We start from the raw sequence: 13,178 nt of genomic DNA, 5'->3' as shown, positions 1-13,178 counted from the left end.
AAAAAAAAAAAAAAAAAAAAAAAAAAAAGCGAGCGCGGAAGCGTGACAGATTTGGCAACACCGCAACGCGCTTGACGTGTGCGTGTGCGTGTGCGTGTGTATGCGAGCGCGCGCGCTTGACTAGCCCTTTTATTTTCCGGGTTGCTCTCCTCGCAGGCGGCAGTTGCTCGGCTGCGGCTGCCAGCTGACACTAGCTGAGGAGGGGAGCTCAAAGCTGACTCGCTCGCTCGCGCTTTCGCTCCCTCTCTCTACTTGTCTGTCACTCGGTCGTGTCAGCGAGAGGCGGCTAGCCGGCGCAGCATCACTACTACCACCACCACTACCACCACCATCATGGCGGACCAAGGCGAAGCCCCGGTTCCTGTCCCGCAGCCGCCGCCACAGACGGCGAGCTGGCCAATTACCAGGGAGTCGTACGAGCTACAGGAAGTCATTGGTTAGTACGACGGGGGCTTTGTACTTTCACAGACACGTTTATATCATTATCAGCGTATTACCAGCTGCTAGTAACGCGAATTGGAAGGCCCACCGGCTTCCCCCCCACCCTCCACGTGAAGTCGACACTGCGGATGTGAACTCATAACAAGCTACCGGTTACACGTGCAACTGGCGAAACGGTTTCCCCGAAAATCCGTGACACGTCGACTTCACAGCTTTCCTGTCGTTGACACACACACACACACACGCACGCACGCACGCACGCACGCACGCAGATGCTGAGTCGTGGCATTACGCCCACTTTGTTCGATGACTAATTTATACATGGCAGATGCTGCGCGTTAATGACATCATTGTTATATATGACGGCACGAAGTGGACCATGCGATCGCCTTATGACGATGACAGCGATGCAAGCGGAGAGATTTAAACCCGAGCTCACCATGAATATAAATGATTATTAACGGTCATATATTGCAATGCGTTCTCTTGAAATGCTCCTTATGCGTAGCATTGCTAATTAGTCTTAGTAATAAAAAAAAAAAAAAAAAACACCAACTGGTTTCTTGACATGTGGGTCTTTAACAGTAAAGGGCTTTCAGATACTGTACCGTATTAAAAAAAAACACAATTTCAACAGTAAGAGTCCAACCTTAGTTCAACTTTATTATTGTGAACTGGATGACTAGAATCTACACATACATAAAGGAAAAAAAAACCCAACATTATAGCAAGCACATTATTTTTTTTATTGCTCTCTGATTTAGTAATATTCAGCACCAAGCACAAACTTAGTAACAGTTGGACAATCCAGTGACATAAAAAAAATTAACTATTTAATAAAAAATGCTTCCACAAAGATGAAATACAAACAGCATTGTTAGTTTTGAGTCACTATTATGAGGCATTCCTCGAGTATTGCTGTGAAGAGCGCCACTTTGTCACACAAATCTGTTTATAATTAATTGGTCACGTAACATTTAACCTCGCAAAACAGCCCAAACATTAGAACCAGCTGTCGCTCTGAGTAGGTGTACTTGTTTCACAATCTTCCCTTAAGATGCATTATTATATTTGGAAGGCAGCTTTTGTCGCTCAGTCTCAGACTTTGCATATTATCTACATACCGAAGTCCGCTAAGTGTATATAACGTGTTAATTCAATCCCATCAATCCCATCATTGTGTTATGTAATAGTAAAACAAAAGATACATCATCTCAAATGACTACTGACAGCTCAAACGGAAGTTGCCTGAATAGTCTTGGCAGAGGCCTTCTCCCTCCATCTGACACGTCTTATCGTTGTAGATAAGAAACAGCACCACAGCTGTCCGCTGCTCTCTGGAACTTGTGAACGAAAAAAAAAAGCCCCCTCGCCGCCCCGCGCACACTCACGCGCTGCGCAGCACATGTCTGTTCTCATGAGCAACTGGTAACCACTTTGATCACACATGCTCAATTACTTCCGCTGACCTGTCACTCGCAGTTGACAAGCGATGTGTCACAGTCACGGTGTCCCTCGGTGTGAAGAACTTCACTACTTCGTGGCCTGATTTCTTTTAAACTTCTTTTAAATTTATTTTAGACATAACAAAAAAAAAAAAAGTCCGGATCACCCATTTTCTTCTAGATGTGCGTGTCAGTCTAATTGTGCTCTTTGGATGGTTTGATTCAGGTAGCGGGGCCACAGCGGTGGTGCAAGCAGCAATGTGTTCTCCCAGACAGGAGCGCGTTGCCATCAAGAGAATCAACCTGGAAAAATGCCAGACCAGCATGGACGAATTGCTGGTGAGTAAAAATAAATACGGGCTATGTCTGTTTGAGTTGTGCTGGTCCTTGTGTCTCCCTCGCCACATGTCCCTCTGATCATCTGAACATGTACGGTGGAACCTCAGTTTTTGTATGAGCATGTACAAGGTGTCCATAAAGTCTGGGTAAAAAAAAAAAAACCTGCATGCTTAAAACAAAAACAATATTTTCAACATGGTTTCCATAATTTTCAATGCAAAATTCGATGCAAAATTCAGTTGAACTCGAAGGGATAAAGAGTGAAATCTTGCTCTTACCCAGACTTTGTGGACACCGTGTGGATGAAATGTCTTTTTTTTTTTCTCCCGACAGAAAGAAATTCAAGCAATGAGCCAATGCAACCACCCCAATGTTGTCACTTATTATACTTCCTTTGTGGTGAAGGATGAACTGTGGTTAGTCATGAAGCTCCTGAGTGGAGGTAAGCGTCACCTGTTAGGCGGCACTTGACATTCAGGCTAGATGAAGTGCCTACATGAGATCCATTTATCCCCTCCAAAAAAAAAAAACAGCAGTCTTAAAAAAGCGATCAGCTGTTTTCCATGCTGAAGTGGAACAGAGACTTCGACCCTTTTGATTTTTGCTTGCGCAACACCCCAAACTTTGAAACGACAAAATTCGGGTTGTACTTATAGATGCACGCCTCAAGCGGGGCTGCTTTACCGCCTGGCTCGAGTTGAACGCCGGTGGCTTTTTTTAAATGGTGCTCCTCATTACCTCCGCGACCTGTCATCTTTTATCACAATCCCACGTACATAGAACACGTTGGCATTTTTCCTCGTCATAATTGATGTGACTAGCCGAGATTCACCCCACTGATCTTCTACTCAAAAGCTGTGCTGATCTCAAATTCAAAGAGCTGTAACGCCGCCGTCTACAGGGATACGTTGTATCGTGTATTGTCATTGCACTTGACCTGAATATATATACTGTATATACATTGGTGGCAGTAAACAGTTGGATCCCATTTGACAAACCAGTTCTCCCCCAGGGATCAGGAGCCTGAACGCTAAGTAAACGACAAGAGCCGCGTTTCGAAGGAACTTATACAAACTTAGCTTTGTGTCAAAGGCATCGATTGGGCAGAGTACACGGATCACACTTGGCACTGTAGAAAAAGGTGCTCGTTTCATTCGAGTCCAAGTCAGGATTTATTCATCTTTTTCACGAGTTCCTGTTCCGTATAAACTTGGGCTAGACACACTTCCGAGTATGAATATATTTTATGGCTCTTAGGCTCCATGCTGGACATTATCAAGCACACAAGCAAAGAAGAAGACAAAAATCTCGACGAGCCAATAATTGCCTCCATCCTGAAAGAAGTCCTCGAAGGCCTCGACTACCTGCACAGAAATGGACAGATCCACCGGTAACACTTTTTTTTTCTCTGAATATCGGATACTACTCATTTACTATTTTTGGAATTTGTGCTCATTACGATACGATACGTCCTATGTCAAATATGCGATTCAATAGCTGAAGTTTCAAGCGACCCCCCCACCCTTTATTGATCCGCGTTGTATGGAGCTCTGACGTAAACTTCCTGGACATCAAGGTCACCGCGAACCAGGCTTGACCTTTTTATGCCCCCCGCCCCCACCAACCACCTCCCGGGCAAGCTGTTTGTGGCCCCTTTTTCCGCGGATGGAAGAATCGATGCTCTGCCGCGTGTTTTTGCCATCTGACTGACTGCCTGTGTTGTGTTTTGCTGGCCGCAGGGATGTGAAAGCCGGGAATATTCTACTGGGTGAAGATGGATCTGTTCAGATTGCAGGTGTGTGTGTGTGTGTGTGTGTGTGTGTGTGTGTGTGTGTGTGCGTGTGTGTGTGTGTGTGTTGCACATGTCCTGCTCTTATCATCTGTCACCTGGAGTCTGTTATGTTTAATCCCGTTACAGCTGATAGGATGTTTCAATGAAATTTCTCCTCCTGTGTTCATCCAAAGGTTCTTTTAAACTCCCTCTCACGTTGTTTACCAGCCTAATTTGCTGCAGAAAACCCGACGTTGGCGGTGGGGAGTCACTGCTCGATCACCGATGAAGTATTCGTTTTTTTTTGTATGTTTCGTCTTGACAGATTTTGGCGTAAGTGCATTCCTAGCCACAGGGGGCGATATGACAAGAAACAAAGTCCGAAAGACATTTGTGGGCACGCCATGCTGGATGGCACCAGAGGTGATGGAACAGGTGAATCCCAATGGCTTCTTATGACACATTTAACTCATTATTATACGAATTCTATTCCGTATTTTATAATGTCTGTGTTTCAACTCTTAACTGCTGATTTTGTTTAACGGCAAACCATTCTCTCAACCAATAGGGGGCAGCAAGCATTTAAGAAAAACAAAACGTAAAAAGTATCAACCTGATTGAAAGAGTCGAGTTTTCGTAACTGATTCGAAAGACCCGGTGAATCATGATTTGGAGCATTAAGATTTTTTTTATTTACTTTTTTTGCATGGGTTCTTACTGTGCTAGCATAAAGTACGTTTAAAAAAAAAAACAAAAAAAAAAAACAAAAAAACGTAAAAATGAATCCAGGTAATTTGACCAATATTTTGTCCAATTCTTGACCCACAGGTACGAGGTTACGATTTCAAAGCAGACATTTGGAGTTTTGGAATCACGGCCATAGAACTAGCGACGGGTTCTGCGCCCTATCACCGCTACCCCCCTATGAAGGTCAGTGTCGTTCGTGAACGCATCACCGGACTCTGCGCCCCCTTTTGCCAAGTTGTCTGTCGTGAAGTTTCATCGCAAGCAACAACGATGTGCCAAAAGACATTCTCCCTTTTTTGTGAACCAGGAACAAAAACTTTGAGGAACTTGCTCTTTGCACTTCACACGGCAGTTCCTGTAAAAATGGTTTCCTGTTGTAACTTTGCTGTCATTTCTGCCCTTTGTTTAGGTCTTAATGTTGACGCTGCAGAACGATCCACCCACTCTGGAGACGGGTATCGAGGACAAGGAAATGCTGAAGAAGTACGGCAAATCGTTTAGGAAGCTAATAACTATGTGCCTTCAGAAGGATCCTGCCAAAAGGTTGGTCTCGTCTTCGGTTTTCAAGCGAAAAGTCTCTGAGGAGGGCTTTTTAATTAAAAGCGAGTTCCTCTCTGCTGTGAAGTATTTTCCCCAATACATGCGAACAATTCTTCTCTCCAGGCCTGCAGCTGCAGAGCTCTTGAAGAGCAAATTTTTCCAAAAGGCAAAGGTATTTTTTTTTCTTTCTTCTCCCTTCCAAGTTTGTTGTCCCTCTTTTTATGCATACCCTTATCCTTGCTGCTAATAGCTGATAACGATAATAATGGATGCAATTCCGTCCACCAATTCCGTGTAACAGGCTGCAGAGAAAATAACGGCAAGTTCAATAAAAACAAACTTTTAAGATGTTAGATCATTACGTTGCTCATAAAAATAGGTGTAGCGTTTTACAGGCAGCCCCCCCCCTCCACCCCACACCCCATTTTGAACAAAGTAGACTTGTGCTCATAGATTTACATAGCCTAACAGAATTTGTGACATGCTGGCAATTTGCTGGGAAAATGTGACTGATGACTGAACAAGGACCAGCTCATTATTTTCCTTATTGCTACGTTTTGCGCGATGATTGTGCAATTCCGAACTGCCTTCTATTTTCATTAGAATCCCATGAAACATCATATGAATGTGTTTTATCTGAAGAATGGTACACACCTTACAAATCCTGCCAGGGCATGTAAACTTATGAGCTCCACTTTGAGCTACTCATGCCAGTTAGTCCGGACTATTCTCGCCTCTGCGCTTCACCCACCTCACGGATTTCAACTGGATGCGATTCAAATCCAAAATCGTTTTCCGTTTGTCCAGGACCCAATTTACAAATGAAGGTTTTCTGTTTAATTTGTCACACAGAACAAAGACTATCTGGTTGAAAAGCTCTTGTGCCGGGCTCCGAAGATATCCCAAAGAGCAAAGAAGGTATGTTGACACTTGCACTTCCCTGTAAAATAACTCCGCTATTGACTAAACATAACAAATTGTATGCGCCGGCTGGGATTTGACTGGAGTCCCTCCCGTCACAATGTTGCATTTACAGTCAACAGGAGTGATGCCCATGGACTTTTGTAACACCTCAAACACTTACTGCCCGAACTGTTTTGTCGATAGAGTGAAAATATGGGCCGGTGTCGCAAAAGAGTCACACCTTGTAGATGTACTGATGGTTTTTTTTACAAATTTCCCCCCCAGTGTATCAATCCACAGAAAAATACGTTTAAATGAAATGGTTGACTATAGAAAAAGAAGCTTGCTTGGTAATTTGATCTTGGCTCTTGGCTGCGAGGAGCAAGTGCAGTTTTCAGGCACAGCTTCACATCATATTGGCTTTATCTAAGAGTTCGCTTTGTCGGCCAGCAGAGACTTATTGCCGGCAGGCAGAGCGGGTAAGTGCAGGGATGGAAAAACACTGACACGTTTTCAGAGTAAATGGAGGGCATCCTGGAGAGCATCGTTGCCATTGTGGATGACATGAGCACAGACGATCCAATAAAGAATAAAGGGGCGGGGCAGCCGTTGATACTGCTGCCTTGTGACAATGGTAGAATTTTGCCCATTGATATTTTGCGGGATAAACGCAGGACTTGAATCCTCCATCCATTTGCTGTTTGGGAGGATTTGCTCATTGGAGTCTCTATCAAGTCTTGTAAATAAATAAATAAATAAATAAATAAAACTCCTCCCTTCCTCACTGTTCTGCGCAACCACGAGGCGCTCTAAAGCAACCTGTCTAAAGGGATGATGTATTTTTGGGAGCGTTAGCATAGCTCGCTAGCAACGTAGCTATCTGCGTGTCACAATTGTGCTGGATGATTGCCGATGCAAGCAAAAGGCGCTCAAGTTTATACTGAGCAGTTTCCTAGTCAATTTTTAATTGTAGATTTCCACAAGTGATGATGACAGAGTTCTATATCTTAGCACATATTTTCAGCAACTGTCTTCAAAGTCAAGTATTCTTAGCCCATGCCCCTCTACACATTTTTCTCATCCCTTGAAATGCAGAACTGCCCTTCCAATATATAACATTCAAAAGCGTTTTTGCACACTATCCTAAGACTCGACTGTGTGAAATTTTAGCATTCTAATGAGTCAAAGGCAGGCCAACGACTTTGTGGTTTTGTGCTGATTCGACGAATGCTGCCGCCTAGATTTCATCCTCGGCAACTATTTCTCAAAGCTGGCGGCGGCAGGCGATGCTCCTGGAACATTGTCATCCCAGGATGGTGTGACCTCTGATCCATTCAAGTCATTCCCAAATCTGTTCAGTCGAGTCATTCCCACAAGCACCTTGAATGTCCTTACCTTCGGGGAATGAACCAGATATCGACTCTTGTGTTTCACCCTTGTGGTCTGCCCTCTTCTGTTTTGGTTTTCTCTATACGTGGTAAACGCATGCATTGCTACTCTCAGGGAAAACAAGCGCCATAGGGGTCTAAAAGAGGACAAGACCGATGCGTCTGCGTACTTGTTACGGAGGGAATAAAATTAAGAACAAAAAAATAATAATAATCATCATATTGTGGATTTTTAAGTACACTCAGAATTATGCATATTTTGGGGGTGTGGAACTCGCAGGTGTCATGCATGGTTGTTTAAAGAGTATCAATGCATGTATTATGTAAAACAAGGGTGGATGTGTTAGCCAGCAGAGGGCAGCCTTACACCAAGCCAATATCCTGGGGGGGGGGGGGGGGGGGGGGGGGGGGGTGACTATAATTTAAAGAGAGCAGACAAGAGAAGCCCTAAGACAATCTTGAAGCAACTAATTTGATAAGTCACCTTCACTACACATATTCAATAAATGCTGTCACAAGTTTCGACCAATTCATTCAAACCTTGTATTTTTCTGGCAGTTTTTTTTTTTAATTTATTTTTTTTATGATGTGAATGTCAGTCAGGATGCCCACCGAGACTCGATCTGTATCTGTTTTTGCTCAAGGCGCCAGAGCAGAAGCAGGGGGACTCTGGGTTCTATGTCAGGTTTGGAAACTCTAGCTGGCAGCACCAGAGGGCTAGCGCCTCTTTAAACTTTATGGTCGCTTCGAGCCGGCGCTAGTCGCTTACCGTTTTGTGTGCTGCCTGTAACGCTGTAGCGCTCCCATCGCCGACTGTAGCGCCCCGCTGCTTTATGAGCCAAGCGCCGCTTGCATTTCTCTCGTCTTGAAGGGAGGCAGAATCATATCCATATCATATCAATCGCAGCAAAATTTGAAAACACTTGTCAGTATGATGCAAATCGTATCTGCATGTTATTATTTTATGGTAACTTTCAGGTCGTCGATCCGCATGCTGCGCATTCGTGTTTACAGAATATTGATCGAGCATGCAATCCATCAAAACAAAGACTTGGAAAAAAAAAAATCCACCATATAAATATCACATAATGAAACACAATCTACTGCCACTCCAAAATGCCATCGGAAGAAGTTCATATAGACTGACTGAATGCCGTAGAATGTTCAATTAGGAGCCTTTGACATCCCGCGCGAACAAGTATTTGCCTTTGAGTGAGTATCTATGGCACAAATAATTCAAATGGATTTTGTCGGCGTAGGTGAGGCGGGTCCCGGGCTCCAGCGGCCACCTGCACAAGACGGAGGACGGCGACTGGGAATGGAGTGACGACGAGCTGGACGAAGGCAGTGAGGAAGGCAAGGCGGCCGTCAACCAGGGCAGGGTGAGGAGCACTTTGATCTTCAGTCCCTTTTGTTGCCACCTTTTGGTGTCCGCTTTTTTGCGATTCCACTCGTCTAATAGGACGGGAGCATCCAATCGCCATCTGAAAATCCACTTAACAAATTTCAGACCGCGGACGTGCGTGCAGCTCTCCCAAGGATTGAACGTTTGTCACCTGCATAATCAATGAGCGAATGGTTTCGCTCTAGTAAATTAATAAGCTAAAAGGAGTTTCATCCAGATCCAAGGGGAAAAAAAATAAATCGATAACACCCCGCTGAAGCACAACAAATTACAACCTGATCTGATGAGATCAGACAGATGTTTGAAAATGTGAAAGGGGGAATTGGCGCCATAGGAGCAATCTGGTTCGTATCCAGTCGAAACGACAGTTTCGCACCCTGCGCACAGCTTGCAGCTTTTGTTCATCCCTGATAAGATTTTGGAGATGTTCTCCCACATGAAAGGCGCGTATTAATTATGTCATTATACGCGCGCATTCACACCAAAATCGGTTGGCAAGCGGAACATTTTTGGAAGTCGATCAAGCGCGCACAAAAAAAGAGGCGGCGCACAAAGAGCGCGACAAAGAAACCCATACGAATAAAATCATCGCGTCCTTGTCAGCGGTAATAATCGGACCAAGTGACCACACAAATATGCTTTCCTCCTGAGAATAACCTTCATGTCTCGAACACGACAATTTAGCATGCAGGGAATGTGTCCGCTTCCATTATCAGCCTTTCAAAATCCATCTGACTCATTCGACCTAATTCTTCCCGAAACGGAACGCTGGACTTATTTCCTAAATATGCTTGACGTGTGATAATTAAAACATAGGCATGCAATTTTTTTTTTTTGCACAGCTATTTTTGTTATTTCCAAGATCCTGCCAAATTCTGGTTTTGCCTTCCCCGCCATTCGCATAATCATGTCCAAGCATTGTGGAGCCGATGAAACAATGCAATCTCAACTTGACCCAGCCTGGAAAAATAGAATTCGTTTTTTTTCTTCTTCTCTCTTCCATGCAGTCACGGCGGGTCAAGGACGACTCCAAAGTCGTAAGTTTGATTCGCTTTCTTCTTCTTATTTTGTTTCTTTTTAAAACACGCACACTGCTTTGTATTCTGGCGGAAAGACGACATAGATGAATAGGTCTGCTTTTCCCGGAGTAATTCTATGCGGTGATAGCACTTGGGAAAAGGATGGCTTTGTAAAGGCAATTATTGTTCCTATTTGAACAGAATTTGTTGAACTCAACAGTCCGAGCGCCGGTTCGAACCGAGCCGAACCGGCGCATCGCTGCGCATTGATTGCTGTCAATTAACTTTTAATGGGATGAGTCCATACTTGATTGGTGTGTGTGTGTGTGTGTGTGTGTGCGCGCGTGCGTGCGTGCGTGCGTGCGCGCGCGCGCGCGCGCGCGTGCGTGTGTGTGTGTGTGTGTGTGTGTGCGCGCGTGCGTGCGTGCGTGCGTGCGCGCGCGCGCGCGCGCGCGTGCGTGTGTGTGTGTGTGTGTGTGTGTGCGCGCGTGCGTGCGTGCGTGCGTGCGCGCGCGCGCGCGCGCGTGCGTGCGCGCGGAACATTTTCACAGCCATCCGTCTCATTTTGTCACTTGCAGAACGAGGAGAATGTCAAGAATGTTCCTTTTGATGGGTTATCCAGCCACCATCCGCAGGTGAGGGACGTCAGCGTGCAGCAGCTGCACTCATTTGTTCTGACTCGGTGACCTCGGCGCCGCGCTTATTGTCTGAGCGCCTTTTGTGTGAATTTTTTTGCATACGTTAACACGTGCACGTGCGACTCCTGGAGGGATGCACTCAACTGTAATAAGTCGCAGTCCGTCTGACTCGGTCTGACTGGAAATTTTCGCTGCCGTTACCGTCTCAGCGCTATTATGAGCCATTTCCAAAGGGCTTTGTCATTTGCAAAATGAACCGCAGCAGGTTGGGGAGGCGTTTTGTGCTCCCATCAGACATTTAACTACCCATCACATGGCATTTTCTACCTCTGATACGCTCATTTGAGATGTGCAGCAAGACTTAAGGCGTTGTGAATTTTCTGCAATCTGAATTTTTTTTTTGTCTGATGAAATACGCCCCGTAATTATTTTATTTTGAAATTAAGTATACTGTAGTCCTTCTTTCAAATGAAATGTTGAGCGTCTTTCCCTCTAAACTCCGCCTTCAGCTTCACACATGGCAAGTGTGACGCAGATCTGTGTTGTGGTAAAGATGTCTACCGTGACACACACAATGCTGTCGGACGTCATCGCCAAGTTTACAGCCAACCAACCTCGGCATTTGTTTGAGATTGTGGAAGTGGACGATTTACCCGCTCATCGTGCGCCGTACATCGCGTTCGGTTGTTCCTCTTCTATTTTGGTCCCACTGTATTGCACATTTTATTATTTATTTATTGTTTATAGACTGCAAATGTAGAGTACATGTGTACCAATTCCCCATCTCACTTGTTCTCATTCAGGTGGAGCCGTTTGGGGATTCGCTCTACATTCATAGTGCTGTCAACTTGGTCCTGCGACTCAGGTGAGACAGATGAATTTTTTTTGGTTGTTGTTTTTTTTTTTTTTTTTTTGTTCTCACCATGCACCAGCCTGTGCACATTTCCAAAAGTCCCGCAAGGAATCACATTCACCTCACTCAAAAAAGAGTCCGTGTGCGTCTTTGTGTTGCTTCATGACAAAAATGAAAGCTACCGAGGAGTTGAACACTTATGTGGCGTCGTGTCATGCAGTTCGCTGTTTCAAACGACGAAGAAGTTCCCAAATGAAATATATTTGACAGAGCAAAAAGATTGCCTGCATCTACACTATTTGTATAAAGGTGTTGGCACACACACACACACACACACACACACGCACACGCACACACGCACAAAAAAGGAACATAAGGGAGTTAACGTTCCATCTTTTCTGGGATGACTTTTTACATGATGCACATTCATCCAATTGTGAGGTGCAAGGTCGGCGAAGGCTCGCAATCTAATTCCGAGTTCCCCCCCAAAGGTGTTGGATGCGGTTGATTAGGCCCGGCAAGCTCTTCCGTACTCATGCAAGCGTGGCTTCATGGACGTTTCTGGTGCACAGTCATGCGCGTTCTCCATATAGCCTTGGTGAGAGGGGCTCAGAGAGGTCATTAGCGCCTCCCCCCCCCCTCCTCTTTTGAATCATTTGTTAAGTTTTTCCGGAACCTTTTGTCCATGCAGCGTAGCTTAAAGGATCCCCGCTTGTTACTGGATGTGCACACACAAAATGAGAGACCTTTTCAAATTGGATGCAGTTTTTCTTGATTAAACCCGATATATATTTCCTTCTGACCAACACAGGTAGACTTGAAAATCCATCCATCCATTTTCTACTTCCACTTATCCTCACGAGGGTCGCGGGCGTGCTGGAGCCTATCCCAGCTGTCTTTGGGCAGTATACACTTTTAACAAATATCGTATTTTCCGCACTATAAGGCGCACCTAAAAGCATTCCATTTTCCCAAAAGCCGACAGTGCGCCTTATACTCCGATGCGCTTTGTTTATCGATCAATATTCGGATAATTTGGGGGGGGGGGCGCAGTATTTTAAATGTTCTGCGGTTTGCATGTTGTCCCTGTGCCTGCGTGGGTTTTCTACGGGTACTCCGGTTTCCTCCCACATCCCAAAAACATGCATGGCAGGCTGATTGAAGATTCTAAGTTGTCCCTCGGTGTGTGAGTGTGAGCGCGGATGCTTGTTCGTCGATGTGTGCCCTGCGATTGGTTTGCAAGCAGTTCAGGGTGTCCCCTGCCTACTGCCCGATGACAGCTGGGATGGGCTCCAGCCCCCCCCCCCCCCCCGCGACCCTTGTGAGGATAAAGCGGCTCAAAAAATGGATGGATGGAGGCAAAGTGCTTTGTTTACAGCTGCAGCAGTTGTGAAAGCGTGATATCAATAAAGTTGTATTGTATTCCGTTTTTTTTTTTTTTTTTAAACATATGTTTGTGAATGCTTCAGATTTGCACCACATGCGGCATTCCCAAGGAAAGCTTTCTTGACACTAATTGTATTTGCGGGAGCCAAACGGCAGCTAATTTGGTCTCAACGACTGAGGTAGTTACAGTTGATTAGCCTGAGTTATGATAATGTCAAGGGACTGACTGAGATACTGTTGCTGTATAATTGGCTTCTTGTCATCTCCCCCCCCCAACCCCCCCACACAAAAATGGATTTTGGA

At 45.1% G+C, this 13,178-nt stretch overlaps 1 protein-coding gene across 2 annotated transcripts in view; it reads left to right on the top strand.

The window, feature by feature from the left end:
* stk39 (serine threonine kinase 39) overlaps positions 1 to 13,178 on the top strand; it is a 17,969-nt gene that overhangs the window by 1,050 nt on the left and 3,741 nt on the right. Inside the window, exons 2-15 of one of the 2 annotated variants that reach the window (XM_019888550.1) lie at positions 157 to 436; positions 2,113 to 2,225; positions 2,559 to 2,667; positions 3,483 to 3,615; positions 3,965 to 4,020; positions 4,322 to 4,431; positions 4,825 to 4,926; positions 5,153 to 5,286; positions 5,407 to 5,455; positions 6,136 to 6,201; positions 8,834 to 8,956; positions 9,987 to 10,016; positions 10,577 to 10,633; positions 11,440 to 11,501. In XM_019888550.1, the coding sequence (XP_019744109.1) occupies positions 334 to 436; positions 2,113 to 2,225; positions 2,559 to 2,667; positions 3,483 to 3,615; positions 3,965 to 4,020; positions 4,322 to 4,431; positions 4,825 to 4,926; positions 5,153 to 5,286; positions 5,407 to 5,455; positions 6,136 to 6,201; positions 8,834 to 8,956; positions 9,987 to 10,016; positions 10,577 to 10,633; positions 11,440 to 11,501 (1,247 nt within the window). In that variant the 5' untranslated portion in view covers positions 157 to 333. Of the gene's footprint in view, positions 1 to 109; positions 437 to 2,112; positions 2,226 to 2,558; positions 2,668 to 3,482; positions 3,616 to 3,964; positions 4,021 to 4,321; positions 4,432 to 4,824; positions 4,927 to 5,152; positions 5,287 to 5,406; positions 5,456 to 6,135; positions 6,202 to 8,833; positions 8,957 to 9,986; positions 10,017 to 10,576; positions 10,634 to 11,439; positions 11,502 to 13,178 lie in introns of those variants that run through there. The other variant, XM_019888549.1, reaches the window with a different exon arrangement.

Source organism: Hippocampus comes, unplaced genomic scaffold, assembly GCF_001891065.2.
Source record: "Hippocampus comes isolate QL1 unplaced genomic scaffold, H_comes_QL1_v1.1 scaffold625, whole genome shotgun sequence".
NCBI classification, from domain to species: domain Eukaryota; kingdom Metazoa; phylum Chordata; class Actinopteri; order Syngnathiformes; family Syngnathidae; genus Hippocampus; species Hippocampus comes.
The sequence above is the reverse complement of the archived record's forward strand: the minus strand, read 5'-3'. Positions and strand labels throughout refer to the sequence as shown.